The sequence below is a fragment of the Oncorhynchus masou genome, chromosome 9 (assembly GCF_036934945.1).
Source record: "Oncorhynchus masou masou isolate Uvic2021 chromosome 9, UVic_Omas_1.1, whole genome shotgun sequence".
Lineage (NCBI taxonomy): Eukaryota > Metazoa > Chordata > Actinopteri > Salmoniformes > Salmonidae > Oncorhynchus > Oncorhynchus masou.
In genome coordinates this window covers 65,115,934-65,131,786 of record NC_088220.1, presented here as the reverse complement: position 1 = coordinate 65,131,786, position 15,853 = coordinate 65,115,934, and the positions used below count along the sequence as shown (strand labels likewise).

Sequence of the window (15,853 nt, the reverse complement as noted above, 5' to 3'; positions counted from 1 at the left end):
TTCTGGGTGAGGACTACTAGGCCATGGTCGGCGGCGAGGGTGGACTATCCAAGGACGCGAGGAGGAGGGACTAAGACATTGATAGAGTGGGGTCCACGTCCTGCGCCGGAGCCGCCACCATGGACAGAAGCCCACCCAGACCTTCCCCTATGGTTTTGGTGTGTGTCAGGGAGTCCGCACCTTAGGGGGGTTCTGTCACGCCCTGGTCATAGTATATTGTGTTTGTCTTTATTTATTTAGTCAGGCCGGGGTGTGACATGGGTTTATTGTGGTGTGTTTTGTCTTGGGGTGTTGTTAGGTGTTGGGTGTGTGGCTTAGTGGGGGTATCTAGCATAGTCTATGGCTGTCTGGCGTGGTTCTCAATCAAAGGCAGGTGTTTATCGTTCTCTCTGATTGGGAACCATATTTAGGCAGCCATATTCTTTGAGTATTTTGTGGGTGATTGTTCCTGTCTCTGTGTTTGTTGTCACCACATAGGCTGTATAGGTTTCCACGTTCCGTTTGTTGTTTTTGTATTATTAGTTATTTCATGTCGAGTTCCTTTTCATTAAAGAACATGAATAACCATCACGCTGCATTTTGGTCCGCTTCTCCTTCGACAGACGAGAACCGTTACAGAATCACCCAACACAACGGGACCAAGCGGCGTGGTAACAGGCAACAGCAACAGCAGGAGCAACAAAGAGAGGAATGGACATGGGAGGACGAATTGGACGGAGAAGGACCCTGGGCTCAGCCTGGAGAATATCGTCGCCCCAAATCAGGGATTTGATGGCACCTGGGTCAGCGCTCCATACTCGTCCTGAGGTGCGTGTTAGTCGGCTGGTGAAGATGGTGCCAGCCTCATGCACCAGGCCTCCTGTGCACCTCCCTAGCCTTGCACGTCCTGTGCCAGCACTGCTCTCAAGATCTCCAGTACGCCTTCACGGTCTAGCCCATCCTGTGCCACCTCCACACACCAGCCCTCCGGTGGCAGCTCCCCGCACCAGGCTTCCTGTGCGTGTCCTCGGCCCAGTACCACCAGTGCCAGCACCACGCATCAGGCCTACAGTGCGCCTCGCCTCTCCAGCGCTGCCGGAGCTTTCCTCCTCTCCTGCGCTGTCGGAGTCTCCCGCCTGTTCAGCGCTGCCCGAGCCTTCCTCCTCTCCTGCGCTGCCGGAGCCTTTCTCCTCCACAGCGCTGCCGGAGTCTCCTGCCTGTTTAGTGCAGCCAGAGCTGCCAGTCTTCATGGAACAGCCAGAGCTGCCAGTCTGCATGGAGCAGCCAGAGCTGCCAGTCTGCATGGAGCAGCCAGAGCTGCCAGTCTGCATGGAGCAGCCAGAGCTGTCAGTCTTCATGGAGCAGCCAGAGCTGCCAGTCTGCAAGGAGCTGCCAGTCTGCAAGGAGCTGCCAGTCTGCAAGGAGCTGCCAGAGCTGCCAGTCTGCATGGAGCAGCCAGAGCTGCCAGTCTGCAAGAAGCCGCCAGAGCTGCCAGTCTGCATGGAGCAGACAGAGCCGCCAGTCCGCATGGAGCAGCCAGAGCCGCCAGTCCGCATGGAGCAGCCAGAGCTGCCAGTCAGCATGGAGCAGCCAGATCCGCCAGGATCTTCCAGATCCGCCAGTCAGCCACGATCTGCCAGAACCGCCAGCCAGCCAGGATCTGCCGGATCCAACTACCTGCCTGAGCTTCCCCTCAGTCCCGAGCTTCCCCTCAGTCCCGAGCTTCCCCTCAGTCCCGAGCTTCCCCTCAGTCCCGAGCTGCCTCAGTCCCGAGCTGCCCCTCAGTCCAGTGGGGTTCTGGGTGAGGACTACTAGGCCATGGTCGGCGGCGAGGGTGGACTATCCAAGGACGCAAGGAGGAGGGACTAAGACATTGATAGAGTGGGGTCCACGTCCTGCGCCGGAGCCGCCACCATGGACAGACGCCCACCAAGACCCTCCCCTATGGTTTTGGTGTGTGTCAGGGAGTCCGCACCTTAGGGGGGGGGGGGTTCTGTCACGCCCTGGTCGTAGTATATTGTGTTTGTCTTTATTTATTTGGTCAGGCCAGGGTGTGACATGTTTTGTCTTGGGGTGTTGTTAGGTGTTGGGTGTGTGGCTTAGTGGGGGTATCTAGCATAGTCTATGGCTGTCTGGAGTGGTTCTCAATCAGAGGCAGGTGTTTATCGTTCTCTCTGATTGGGAACCATATTTAGGCAGCCATATTCTTTGAGTATTTCGTGGGTGATTGTTCCTGTCTCTGTGTTTGTTGTCACCAGATAGGCTGTATAGGTTTCCACGTTCCGTTTGTTGTTTTTGTATTATTAGTTATTTCATGCCGAGTTCCTTTTCATTAAAGAACATGAATAACCACCACGCTGCATTTTGGTCCAATTCTCCTTCGACAGACGAGAACCGTTACACCTACTTTGTTTGCAATGATGGAATAGTCCACTAGTGTATTACAACAGTATTACAACTGTGGTGACACAGAACTATCCTGTCCTATTTATGTTGTTGATGAACTTGAGATCCACCAAATGTAATGGAGCCATTTTGAAAAGATAGAAGGTGGGCTAAATTTAGTTACACATGTGCAACAAAGAGTATATCCTCTATAATCTCCTGAAATCCATGGTCATGCTCTGTAGATGAGCAGATTGATTAAAAGCTGGTGCTAATGTAATCCCCTCTGTTTAATTAGTGTGAGCATGGTGGACAGTTAAAGCAAACCACATTACACACCATCTGGATTGCACACTATCCAGCCTCTCCATCATTAGTCTTTAAAACAAAGACACAAACAAGGACATGTCACCTGTAGCTCTAGCTCTATGTTCTCAGACTGGACACAAACAAGATTTGTTTAACTGCACAGGTGATAAACCATCTTGTTGATAGCATAAACGCTGGACACTCCTGTCGGGTTTGTCTCGATGTCTTTCTCTGTATCTCAGGTGTTGGTGACTGGTCTATGGTCCACAGAGAGGGATTCCATCCATGCTCTCCTCAGTGATCTCCAACAGCTGTACTCTCTATAGGGACTATGGAAACTACGGACCTCCCCCGTACCCCAGGAAGAATATCAGACCCAGAGCTTCACTTCAACACGACCCATATAACCCATACAGGCCATACCTGAGAAGGGTCAGTATAACGTCTCAATATTCACTGCAAAGATGACTCTTATTATTATATTGTTATCAACACCTTCACTGTTAGATTTCAGATGACACCTTACTGTCTTGATGTCTTGATTGCAGGTGGATACGAGAGTATCTTTAGCCGATCCCAAGAAAATCTCCAGGGCCACCAGTAGGGGTCAGTATGTCACCATGCCTGTTTGCCATCCAAGGCTGCATTTCTCTCCGAGACTGGCGCTAGGCATGGGGCAGCCCCGGGCCAACACCAGACAAAGCCCACTGCCGGTCAGTCAGAGGCTCATCCAATCACAGCACAAAGCAAGGCAGACCAGGAGTGCTGGGAGCTGCTCCAGTTATGATACAAGCTCCTGGGTTGAGAAAGGCTCTAGTAAACTTGATAAAGGGAAGAAAACACCGTACAAGGCCACATCTTCTTCTCCAAGAGTACAGGAGACATACGCCACAAGAGTTCCAGTTCTAATAGTCGCCAGCAATATCGCTACTTCACCAAGGATGGAATGTGTCGCGGCTCGTCATACAGCTCCAAGAACAAGATGTGTGACCTGATCGGCACCCTGTTGGATCTGAAGTAGAGCTGGATCCTATTTGTCTTTACCCTGTGCTACGATGTCACCTGGACAGCCTTCGCAGAGCTCTACTTCCTGGATGCCTGGCTGCGTGGTGATGTGGAACACATGCAATGTGTTCCACATACAAACCCGCAATGGCAGCCATGCTTTGAGAAGCTGGACAGTTTCCATTCGGCCCTCTCTATCTCCATGGACAGCCAAATCATCAATGGCTACGGCACTAGAGAGGCCTCAGTCAACTGCATGGACGGGCTGGTTCTCATGATGGCACAGTCCATCATTGAATCAGTGTTAGACGTCCTGATGCTGGGCTACATCCTGGCTAAGATAGCCAAGCCTAAGAGGAGGCTGCCCACTCTGTTGTTCAGTCAGCACTGTGTGGTCTGAGAGGGATGAGAGGCTGTGCCTGATGTTCAACGTCAGGACTTTGAAAGAGACACACATACTGGTAGAGATTAGAGCCAAGCTGATCAAATCTCACCATACCAAAGAGGGAGAGTTCATCCTGTTGGATCCGAGAGAGCTGACTCTGCGGATGGAACCAGATGGAGCCAGGTTGTTCACAGTGGAGCCCCAGACCATAGAGCATGTAATTGATGAACACAGGCCTCTCTGGGGCATCAGCACTGACTCTTTAAAGTGGGAGACCTTTGAAAACCGTGGTCATGGTGGATGGAGCCATGCAAGACGCAGGTTTGTACTGAGAGGTGAGGAAATGTGGAGTTGGAATTAAATAAATGTTTCAGATATTTCAATCAGTGCAAAAAGGACACACATTATTTATATGTTATCATTATCAAAACATGAATATAGCTAAATTGAAAGGGACCTACAGTGTCTTTAATGCCTGGTCCGGACAGCAGATGTATATAATTTCATTTTAGATTAACTTGACTGTAAATATGTATTTTTCTCAGGCACAGCCTTCCATGTGAGGACCTCCTACACTGAATATGATATTCTTTGGGGACAGCGCTTTAAGTCATACAAGCCATTAGATGAGAGGGGGATTGGGTCCAATCACAAGACCTCTGATAAGAACTATAAGGTCCAGACTGCCAAACACAGTGACAAAGAGATGGCAGTGAGACATAGTCATAAGAGATCTCCTGGACACGACACAGACCCTGTCCCCTCCAACATGTCTACAAGGAAAGTGCATTACCAGTATGTATCTGATCAAATGTTACTGTGCAACTCAGTCAGTAATAACAATGGCACAGGAACTAGGAAACGTAGTAAGAATGAGTTCTTTATATAAATATGGACGTTTGACAAGTCGGCATAGAAGGGTTCATCAAAGTGATGAAATCAAGACACACTGTACATATCCTCCAGAATGTTTATACAATGTGAATGAATGAATGATGATGACCAATATCTAAAGCTGCCACATCTTATTTATCAAACTTTCTGAATACTTACATGTGTATATGTGAGCAGTGAGCACAGCATGCCTTGTGCTAGGCAAACACTTGTGTGATATACAGTTACAATTATGCTGATTGAATGAGTTGTTAGTGGTCACTTTACAGTATGCGAGGAATTACAAAAGTTTTTTTTGCCCATACACCAAACTCTCCCGATTTAAATTATGAGTGTCATTTAATGATTGTATTGTGGGGAACCAATTTGAGAAATGGAAGACCGAACTGACAGTCGCGCATGACAAGACAAATGAATGTCAGTATTACTGTCTCATCACCAGCAATGGGGATATCTCATTCATATACCATGCTAGACTCATATATGTTTATTACGTGGTAGATAAGCTTTAGCATTGGAGATAGATTGTGGCTTCCATCAACATAATTGTCTGCATCATTTCCAAGCTACCATATGTTACGGTTTTCTTCTGGTGAAATAGAGGAGGACCAAAATGCAGCGTGGTTATCTTTATACATCTTTAATGAAAGATGAAAAATGAACAATATACAAAAACAAGAAACGTGAAAAACCGAAACAGCCCTATCTGGTGCAACAAACACAGAGTCAGGAACAATCACCCACGAAATACCCAAAGAATATGGCTGCCTAAATATGGTTCCCAATCAGAGACAACGATAAACACCTGCCTCTGCTTGAGAACCACTCTAGGCAACCATAGACTTTCCTAGACAACTCTACTAAACACAACTCCATAAATCTAATAACCCCCTAGACAAGACAAGACACATAAATCACCCATGTCACACCCAGGCCTGACCAAAATAATAAAGAAAACACAAAATACTAAGACCAGGTCGTGACACCATATATATTTTTTGTAAATGCAAACTGTAAACCACTGCGCATTCCTAGTCTGCGTGTCAGCACACAGTATTAGTCTGCCACGTCCACCTCAGGTCACAGTGTTCAGACAGACAGGCAGAAAGACAGACAGACAGACTTATTAGAGTGGGTTTGACTTGTACATCATTTCATCTGACAGTGGTCAGATGAGCCAAAGAGATGCAGGCCGTTTCCGGGATGCTGCCTGGACAGTCCGGGTGTACGGAATGTTTTCCCGGGCAGTTATCCTCCTCACCTGGCTCTCTCTGGGCCTAATCCCATACAACGCCCATGGGAGATACTGCATGTCATAGGTACATTCTGCTGGCTGGAATTCTAGCTGGCAGATACATTCAAATATTTAGAAACACCTTGATGTTCTCAACTTAAATAGGTGAGACTGGGTTAATTAAGCTTGGTGGTAACGTAGAAGAGAATTTTTTTTTTAAATACTTCTTACACATACTGTACCTGTAAACTCCTGATTTTATCATATTTTAATTAACACATTTATTTTTATATCCTTGTAAAATAAAATATGATTCCCTCAAAAAATGGTTTGTTGGTTGGTTATTTTTTGTACTGCATCTGATGGATGGTAAATTGTATATATTGTAACGGGTATCCAGAAATAAATCATTAATAAGAATTGAAAACAAAAACTGGACAAATGAATAAATGTTTTTATTTTGAGAGAGAGTGAACATCCGTCACCTCACCAGCAGGCAGAACAGTGTTCATTTTGTTCTTGAGCGGCCTGCTGAGAGATGTGATACTTTAGGATTCAAAATGAGTCTGACCGGGATTGATGTGATATGAGGACGTAATATTATGACCTTTGCTCATGAAGCTACAATTTTCAGCAAATAATGTTCTGTCTGCCTAGTGGATGCTCTGTTGGCACAGGTAAGATACCCCCCTGCCTTATCAGTGGCTTGGGGGGTATTCCTGGAGATGTTCCCCCCCTACAAAGAACTGGTTGAGCCTGCCTCCATAGGCCCCATGACCCCCTTGGCAAAACAACAGGTTCATTCAGCAGCACAGCACCACTGCTGACCTCATTGTCTCTTTGTGAAGGGAAAATCCAGAGTTGCATTCTGTAAAATGGCAAATGGTCGACCAGCTGCGAGCAGAGCGCATCTCTGTCTCTAACCTAACACATGCCTACAGATGAGCGTTGAAGAGCCCAGTGCCACACTCTCCTCTGGACAACATAACATACAAGGAAAACATGGTAAGACTCCATGCATAAATCTCTGTCTCTCTCCTTACCCCTATTTACTTTCAACATCACCTTGATACCTTCTCTGTTGCTCTCACCTCCCTGACGCTCTCTGTCTTTAGGCTATTGACTCACTCAACATCACTGACAACAGATGTTGTTTTCATAATGCCTGTCTACTTACTGTACATGTACTAGCTGTTGTGCATGTTGTTTAACAACAACTATAACAATTTAATGGAATTGTTCGTGGTTTTTAAGAATCTAATGTCAATCATCATAATATATTTCAAGTACATGTACATTGTATACTTCTTACTAATGTAATGTATTGTCTGCTAGAGGATAACTTAAAGGGAAATATATGCATTCAGTGCATGCTTTGGGTTGATTCTAGGGGTTTATTACAATGTTTAAGGATCATGTTGAAGCAGATGGTTTTTAGAGGGGATTTGTAAATACAGTGCCTTGCGAAAGTATTCGGCCCCCTTGAACTTTGCGACCTTTTGCCACATTTCAGGCTTCAAACATAAAGATATAAAACTGTATTTTTTTGTGAAGAATCAACAACAAGTGGGACACAATCATGAAGTGGAACGACATTTATTGGATATTTCAAACTTTTTTAACAAATCAAAAACTGAAAAATTGGGCGTGCAAAATTATTCAGCCCCCTTAAGTTAATACTTTGTAGCGCCACCTTTTGCTGCAATGACAGCTGTAAGTCGCTTGGGGTATGTCTCTATCAGTTTTGCACATCGAGAGACTGACATTTTTTCCCATTCCTCCTTGCAAAACAGCTCGAGCTCAGTGAGGTTGGATGGAGAGCATTTGTGAACAGCAGTTTTCAGTTCTTTCCACAGATTCTCGATTGGATTCAGGTCTGGACTTTGACTTGGCCATTCTAACACCTGGATATGTTTATTTTTGAACCATTCCATTGTAGATTTTGCTTTATGTTTTGGATCATTGTCTTGTTGGAAGACAAATCTCCGTCCCAGTCTCAGGTCTTGGTAGATTTGCAGTGGTCTGATACTCCTTCCATTTCAATATTATCGCTTGCACAGTGCTCCTTGGGATGTTTAAAGCTTGGGATATCTTTTTGTATCCAAATCCGGCTTTAAACTTCTTCACAACAGTATCTCGGACCTGCCTGGTGTGTCCCTTGTTCTTCATGATGCTCTCTGTGCTTTTAACGGACCTCTGAGACTATCACAGTGCAGGTGCATTTATACGTAGACTTGATTACACACAGGTGGATTGTATTTATCATCATTAGTCATTTAGGTCAACATTGGATCATTCAGAGATCCTCACTGAACTTCTGGAGAGAGTTTGCTGCACTGAAAGTAAAGGGGCTGAATAATTTTGCAAACCCAATTTTTCAGTTTTTGATTTGTTAAAAAAGTTTGAAATATCCAATAAATGTCGTTCCACTTCATGATTGTGTCCCACTTGTTGTTGATTCTTCACAAAAAAATACAGTTTTATATCTTTATGTTTGAAGCCTGAAATGTGGCAAAAGGTCGCAAAGTTCAAGGGGGCCGAATACTTTCGCAAGGCACTGTATATAATGCCATCTTATTTTCCCACAATATCTCACTGCATGAGCTAGAAATACCCTGTAGTATTTAACTCTGATTAACATTTTTAAAAGTGTGTGTCTTGCAATAGAAAACAAATGTAAGTAGTCTGATTCACCTGCATGTGAAATACCTGCTGCATAGGTCTGGTTCTGTGTAGAGTAAATCCATATGTCTGCAGCACAAGTATGTGTTGGCTGGGATTCTCACGTTTGGCTATGAATGATACATTGTGCTTCAGTTCACACACCTGGACACCTGTGACATTATCTACGCACCTTTACACACCTGCCATTCAAATTCCATACACCTGGACAAACCCTCCTGAGATCTCTCAGTTTGACAGTAATCCTAATTAAATATGTTTGATTAAGGGGATGAATAAGGCTTCTGTGTGTTTAGAAGGGGAGGGGGAGTCAGCCAGTAAGAATAGGTTATGTTCATATCCAGTGTCCCAGGAGACTGATATAAATAGTGTGTGTGTGTTGTATTCATTGCATATGTTGCAGAATCTTGATGGAGATATATTATCTGTGATTGAGAATCCTGTGGCTGTCAGTCATCCTTTTCACCCAGAGAAGACAGGAGTGGGAGAGGCCCGAGGAGCTCAAAGTCAGAGCTGCCATGCCTGGCTGAGAGGAATCCATTCTACAAACCACGGTAAGGCCATGCCTGGGTGGTGCACTGTTTAATAGGGCTGGAACCACAGGCTATGATTAGTATGACATTATCCAATTAGTACACAAACAAGGCATGTTACATAAAGTCTTATCTAATTAGAGTATATAAGCTTTAAGCTTCAGTACTTTAGTGTCTCATTGTTTTAAGTTAAAGCCAAGTCCAGCGAGCCTCAGTGCTTTAGCTATCCTTTTCACAAACTGTAGTACAGTATACAGCAACCCTCACAGCTGCCGTGCAGACTTTATATGAGTCAGTCGATTATGACACTGCCTGTGAAATGTTCAGCATTCATCTTTGTCACCTGTTCCCTGTATGTGGTATGCTTTGTTCACATCCTTAGTTGTGTGCACGTTGTAGACTGTAATGGCTGTTACATGCTGTGCCGCTATCTCTTCCACTCTATGTCAGTGTGACAGACAGCTAACATGCCTTTTAGCAGTATACCCAAGCAGTTTATCTCTTATCAGTGTCTAATTCAGCTGTGCTCCATTGTCAGCCCATAGACTGGTGAGAGTACTGGTTGCTGTGTGTGCAGTAGGACTTCTGGGAGGCTTAGCAGTCGGAGTGTGGTTCCTAGGTGAGACATCCTGCAAGTGTCAAATCATGAAGAGAATGATGACATGTTCAATGTTCTAGAGTTTGTGAGGCACAGATTCCTTGCTGTGGTGGATAGCAAACAGAAATAACACAGATTCCTTGCTGTGGTGGATAGCAAACAGAAATAACACAGATTCCTTGCTGTGGTGGATAGCAAACAGAAATAACACAGATTCCTTGCTGTGGTGGATAGCAAACAGAAATAACCCTACATGTCAGAATATAGAGCACTGTATTTGAATGTTTTACAATGAGACTGTTATAGCTGATTAACTATGCATGATAATGCAGTCTCACACAATGACAGAGCTAGATGAAGAACATCTGTTTTACATCCGCTGCAGCTATAATTCACTCTGCATGGTGTTGTTTTCCCTCCCACAGTCAGGTTGTTGTTGCGGCCTACCTCCTCTCAGAGTTCAGCAGGGCTGGGGGACACCAAGGAGACGTCCTTCTGCAACGTGACTGAGGACATCTCTGTGGCTGACCCCAGGAAAGGTCTGTGCCTCTCACCCCGTCACTCACCACAGAGACTGTCATCTTGTCTGTGTGATTGGTTACATCCCAAATAGCACCTTATTCCCCATAGGCGCTAGTCATAAGTATTGCACTATATAGGGTAAGCAGTGCTTTCAGAAGGTATTCACACCTCTTGACTCTTTCCACATGTTGTGTTACAGCCTGTTGTGTTACAGTGTCACTGTCCTACGCACAATATCCCATAATGTCAAAGTGGATTCTGTTTTTAGAAATGTTTACAAATTAATTACAAATGAGAGCTGAAATGTTTTGTGTCAATAAGTATTCAACCCCTCTGTTAAGGCAAGCCTAAATACGTTCAGGAGTAAAAATGTGCTTAACAAGTCACATAATAAGTTGCATGGACTCACTCCGTGTGCAATAATAGTGTTTAACATGATTTTTGAATGACCACCTTATCTCTGTACCCCACACATAATACAATTGTCTATAAGGTCCCCCAGTCAAGCAGGGAATTTCAAGCACAGATTCAACCACAAAGACCAGGGAGGTTTTCCAGTGCCTCACAAAGAAGGCCACCCATTGGTAGATGGGTAAAAATAAAAAACAGACATTGAATATCCCTTTGAGTATGTTAAAGTTATTAAAGTTATAACTTGGTTGCCGGAGAGGAAGGAAACTGCTCAGGGATTTCACCATGAGACCCATGGTGACTTTAAAACCGTTAGAGTTTTATGGCTGTGATAGGAGAAAACTGAGGATGGATCAACAACATTGTAGTAACTCCACAATACTAACCTAATTGACAGAGTGAAAACATGGAAGCCTGTACAGAATAAAAATATTCCAAAACATGCGACCTGTATGCAACAAGGCACTAAAGTAACACTGCAAAAAATGTGTCAAAGCAATTAACTTTTTGTCCTGAATACAGTGTTATGTTTGGGGCAATCCAATACCACACATTACTGAGTGCCACTATCCATATTTTCAAGCATAGTGGTGGCTACATCACGTTATGGGTATGGTTGTAATCGTTAAGGACTGGGGAGTTTTTCAGGATAAAAAATAAACCTAGAGGAAAACCTGGTTCAAAATTCTTGGGAGACACTTGGGAGATGGATTTACCTTTCATCAGGACAATAACCTAAAATACAAGGCCACATCTACACTGGAGTTGCTTACCAAGAAGACAGTGAATGTTCCTGCGTGGCCAAGTTACAGTTTTGACTTAAATCTTGAAAATCTATGGCAAGACCTGAAAATGGTTGTCTAGCAATGATCAACAACCAATTTGACAGAGCTTGAAGAATTTTGAAAATAATAATATGGAAATATTATACAATCCAGGTGTGGAAAGCTCCCAGGGACTTACTCAGAAAGACTCACTGCTGTAATCGCTGCCAAACGTGCTTCTACAAAGTATTGACTCAGGTGAACGTTTATGAAAATGAGGTATTTCTGTATTTCGTTTTCAATCAATTTCAAAAAACATGTTTTCACTTTGTCCTTATGGGGTATTGTGTTTATATGGGTGAGAAAAACTAATATTTAATTGATTTTGAATTCAGGCTGTAACACAACAAAATGTGGAACAAGTCAAGGGACACACTTGTTTTGTCAGGCAGAAAGACCTTACTAGTAGTTTGATTAACCAAATGTGTTTATATTACAACTATAATTGTCTTTATTGTAGTACATATCTTTATTAATACATTTCTTAACAACTTCTACATGATCACAGTCAGTGGAGAGGAGTGGAGACTTCAGTGGAGAGGAGTGGAGACTGTCTATCAACCAACATCAAAACATGAAATAATGATCTGTTTATATTGACTACATTAGTTATTGGATATAAGCTGCTTAACATTTCCCTCTCAAACAAGACAGCAGTTCATTACTGTTGATCTAGTTGGTCTCTGGAGGGATTATTTTCAATCAATGAGGTTCAGTGTTTTACAGAATCAGCCCAGAGAACTCTCTCCTGGAGATCCAGCTAGAGAAGGTGCCCACGTGGCTGCCTGTGTGCTATGAGAGATGGAACTCTTCCCTGGGGACCCTGGTCTGCCGCCAGCTGGGATATCTAAGGCTAGTCAACCGAGACCATTTTCTTACCATAAAGCCCACAGCAGCTTGGCAACATAAAAGGCTATTCACCTAAACATAAGGCTGATTGCTCCCAGTTAATGTTAGATTATTTAATACCTCGTTTATAGGCTTGCCCGATGCCCCATGGATCATACATTACTTTTTAAAACAGACACTCTCCCATCTCGCCTGCTTTTATAGAAGATATAACTATGATTCATTTTGTTTCCAGACTGACCAAGCAAAAAGGGGTGAACTTAACGGACATCGGACCTAACTACACCGATGGCTTTATACAGATCACATCTGAACACAAGACCAGCCTGGAAAATATATGGCAGTTAAGGTACGGCAGCTGTCTGAGGATATAATACATAACCTAATGATTCAGAAGAACGTAGACTGCTAGAACATAGTAATCAAGCTTTTTTAATGGATGGATTTGTTTTTATTTAGGGGGAGTTGCGTCACAGGGAAGGTTATAGCTTTGAAATGTTTTGGTAAGTTTCTGCAGAGTACTAACAACACTAACATAACAGTGGATTACATTGTAAATGTATGCATCTCACACACAGGTAAGACCCAATGACCTTCATACGACCTCTCAGTCATGACTTCCTAGTTCTACATATTGGTGGTATACACTAGGTGTACAAAACATTAGGAACACCTTTTCTTTCCATGACATAGACTGACCAGGGGAATTCAGGTGAAAGCTATTTTCCCTTATTGATGTCACTTGTTAAATCTACTTCAATCAGTGTAGATGAAAGGGAGAAGAACGCTTAAATAATATTGTTTAAGCCTTGAGACAATTGAGACATGGATTGTTTATGTGGGCCATTCAGAGGGTGAATGTGCGAAACAAAAGATTTAAGTGCCTTTGAACGGGTTATGGTAGTAAGTGCCATAATGGTTTGAGTGTGTCAAGAACTGCAACACTGTTGGGTTTTTCACGCTCAACAGTTTCCCGTGTGTATGAAGAATAGTCCACCACCCAAAGGATATCCAGCCAACGTGACACAAATGTGGGAAGCATTGGAGTCAACACGGGCCAGTATCCCTTTAGACACGCTTTCGACACCTTATAGAGTCCATGCCCCGATATTGAGGCTGTTCTGAGGGCAAAGGGGGGTGCAACTCAATATTAGGAAAGTGTTCCTAATGTTTTTTTACAGTAGGGTGATGAGTTACCTCCATACAATGTATGTAAAGTGATCTGGGAAAAAATGCCTTCATATTTGTTTCCTTTGCCTGTGTAGAGTGTGGGACGCGGGCTAAGCTGCCCAGGATAATCGGGGGAGTGGAGGCTACCTTGGGAAGGTGGCCCTGGCAAGTCAGTCTCTACTACAGCAACCGACACACCTGTGGAGGCACCATCATCACCAGCCAATGGGTGGTCACCGCAGCCCACTGTGTGCACAAGTAAGACCCCTCGGGGTAAAAGGTTAGAGGTGAGAGGTCACTGACTCATGACAGTGTAGTGATGACTAGGGACAGCAATTGCTCTCACTTTCTTTTGCATAAAGTAATTAATACTTTATACAATTGAGAGTTGAAGGGCCATCTAGCTGACATACATTTCTTCATCTCTTTTATAACATTCCAGTTATAGGCTGCCACAGGTGTCCAGTTGGGTGGTCTACGCTGGTATTGTCACACGCAGTTCAGCTAAAATGGCTCAGTACACTGGATATGCAGTGGAAAAGATCATCTACAACAAGAAATACAACCCCAGGAGCCACGACAATGACATTGCTCTGATGAAACTACTGACCCCACTGAATTTCTCAGGTGACAGGAAACTTGATTACTTCACTTTTGAATGCATCACATAGTCCCTTGGCTGACTGGAACACTCAACTATATGATTACAGCAATCAGTTCCAAACCATGTTCCAATATTACTGAAATCAACTTCAACATGACCTACACTGTTTTCTAATATTCCAAATATTATTTTTTATGAAATGTTTTAGATACCATCAGGCCTATCTGTCTGCCACAGTACGAGCGTGATTTACCAGGAGGAACACAGTGCTGGATCTCTGGCTGGGGCTACACTCAACCAGATGATGGTACGACTATGTTAAATCAATAATATCATTTAAATAGGAAAATGTCATGTATCTATATCGATGGTTAAATGTTTTCTCATAGCCCAAAGTCATTTAAATCATAAAGATTAGAGGTATATTTACATTAGTTTGACTTTCTTTGACAGCTCTCATCCCTGCCACGCTAAAAGAAGCTCCGGTTCCACTGATAAGCACCAAGAAATGCAACAGTTCCTGCATGTACAATGGAGAGGTCACCCCCCGCATGCTCTGTGCTGGATACACCGAGGGAAAAGTGGACGCATGTCAGGTTAGTTCATAAACACATACCAGTGTTCTTCCTCCTGTGGCTTGTTTTATGAAGAGATTTACCAAAGGTCAGAGAGTTGTTGTCTTACAAAAGTAGAATTGGTTCTTTATAATGAGAATATTTTCCCTCAGGTGTCCCCTGTACTGTTCTAAATGATCAAAGACAAAGCTCATTAGGCATGTGCCTGAGAGAGCACACCAGCTTTATTCAGGGTCCTACCAATCAAATTCAGTGGCGCTCAGGATTCAGTATTCCACAATATCCCAACCCATAATCACTAAATCACTGTGACTGAACAATATCTCAACCCATAACAGTCAGTGAGGTAGTCTGGTAACCCGTGTGATTGACAGCAATGTATATCTGCCCAGGGGGACAGTGGGGGTCCGCTAGTCTGTCAAATTGACAACATGTGGAGACTGGTAGGGGTGGTGAGCTGGGGTACAGGCTGCGCTGAGCCCAACCACCCCGGAGTTTACACCAAGGTGGCCGAGTTTCTCGGCTGGATCTACGACATGATTGAGGTAAACTTACACTAACTCTTCCGTTGCATAAGCCTATGTATTGATTTTTTACATATCAGGACCACAGCTGCTTTGCAGTTCTGTTTCTCCTCTTGAAATTGCATAATACTGTATGTTACATTTGTTTTTCCATCCACAGAGCTACTGAGGAGGAAGAGGAATAAGACAATGGATGATCAGGGAGACTCCAGAACAGGCCTAGAGGAAACTGAAACATATGATGCTCCTGACATTCTTCCTCCTGTACTGTAAATGTAATTTTACCTCCATATAACGGCCATGTTGATTGCAGAAATGCATACATTATTTAACAGTAGGAAATATTTTATACTATACATGTTTGTCATAT

At 43.8% G+C, this 15,853-nt stretch overlaps 1 protein-coding gene and 1 pseudogene across 1 annotated transcript; both read left to right on the top strand.

Annotated features, from left to right (window-relative positions):
* Positions 1-2,902: 2,902 nt before the first annotated feature.
* On the top strand, positions 2,903-6,494 carry LOC135546486 (G protein-activated inward rectifier potassium channel 4-like; annotated as a pseudogene).
* A 580-nt stretch (positions 6,495-7,074) lies between these two features.
* Positions 7,075-15,732, top strand: LOC135546487 (transmembrane protease serine 5-like). The gene is made up of 13 exons (XM_064974953.1): positions 7,075-7,196; positions 9,277-9,427; positions 9,945-10,025; positions 10,430-10,543; positions 12,478-12,613; positions 12,846-12,959; positions 13,070-13,113; positions 13,876-14,038; positions 14,223-14,407; positions 14,593-14,691; positions 14,838-14,980; positions 15,352-15,504; positions 15,644-15,732. Exons 1-13 carry the CDS (start codon positions 7,194-7,196, stop codon positions 15,650-15,652), a joined length of 1,395 nt encoding a protein of 464 aa, XP_064831025.1. The 5' UTR covers positions 7,075-7,193; the 3' UTR covers positions 15,653-15,732.
* Positions 15,733-15,853: the final 121 nt, after the last annotated feature.